This window comes from Sphaeroforma arctica (genome assembly GCF_001186125.1).
Source record: "Sphaeroforma arctica JP610 unplaced genomic scaffold supercont1.14377, whole genome shotgun sequence".
NCBI lineage: Eukaryota > Ichthyosporea > Ichthyophonida > Sphaeroforma > Sphaeroforma arctica.
Genome location: NW_014026181.1, coordinates 1 through 586, shown reverse-complemented (window position 1 = coordinate 586; position 586 = coordinate 1). Strand labels below are relative to the sequence as shown.

General features: G+C 38.4%; 1 protein-coding gene across 1 annotated transcript; it reads right to left on the bottom strand.

Moving 5' to 3' along the window:
• Nucleotides 1–94: 94 nt before the first annotated feature.
• On the bottom strand, nucleotides 95–289 carry SARC_18190 (hypothetical protein; the record flags this gene model as incomplete). Its single annotated transcript, XM_014287728.1, has 1 exon — nucleotides 95–289. A coding segment is annotated over one exon (195 nt), but the record flags the coding sequence as incomplete, so codon positions are not given.
• Between the last annotated feature and the right edge of the window lie 297 nt (nucleotides 290–586).

Below are 586 nucleotides of genomic sequence, written 5' to 3'. Positions count from 1 at the left end.
ATGTATGTATGTAGTATGTATGTATGTATGTATGTATGTATGTATGTATGTATATATATATATATATATACCAACACATATACACATGCACTACCTCGCCTATGTAGAACCGGGTGATAGTTTCGCTGAATCGACGACTTAGTTTGATTAGTGTAAACAGTTCACCGCCTACTAAGAAGTCCATGACCAGATACGCATACGAGGGGTCTTTAAACGACGCCGAAAGATTGACAATCAGCGGATGCGACACCTTTTGCATGATGTTCTTTTCCGCAACAACATTCTCTACCTGTGGGCAGGGCAATGTGTTTGATGAGTAGAAGCAGGTGGGCATATGAATAACAATGGGAGTGATAAGTAGAAAAGTATAGCAGGAACAGCTTGTATAATCCGTACACAATGCTCCTGTAGATACAATAAACAACCTCGCCAACATCATATCATTTCAAACAATGACTTTACACAGGCACTCAAAATGACAGATGACATAAAACAGCCCAAACAATGGAATGTTATGTATTGGCCATAACATACAAAACACTACCTCAAGTCAGAAGGTTGCATCTATATATATACGTATACATAG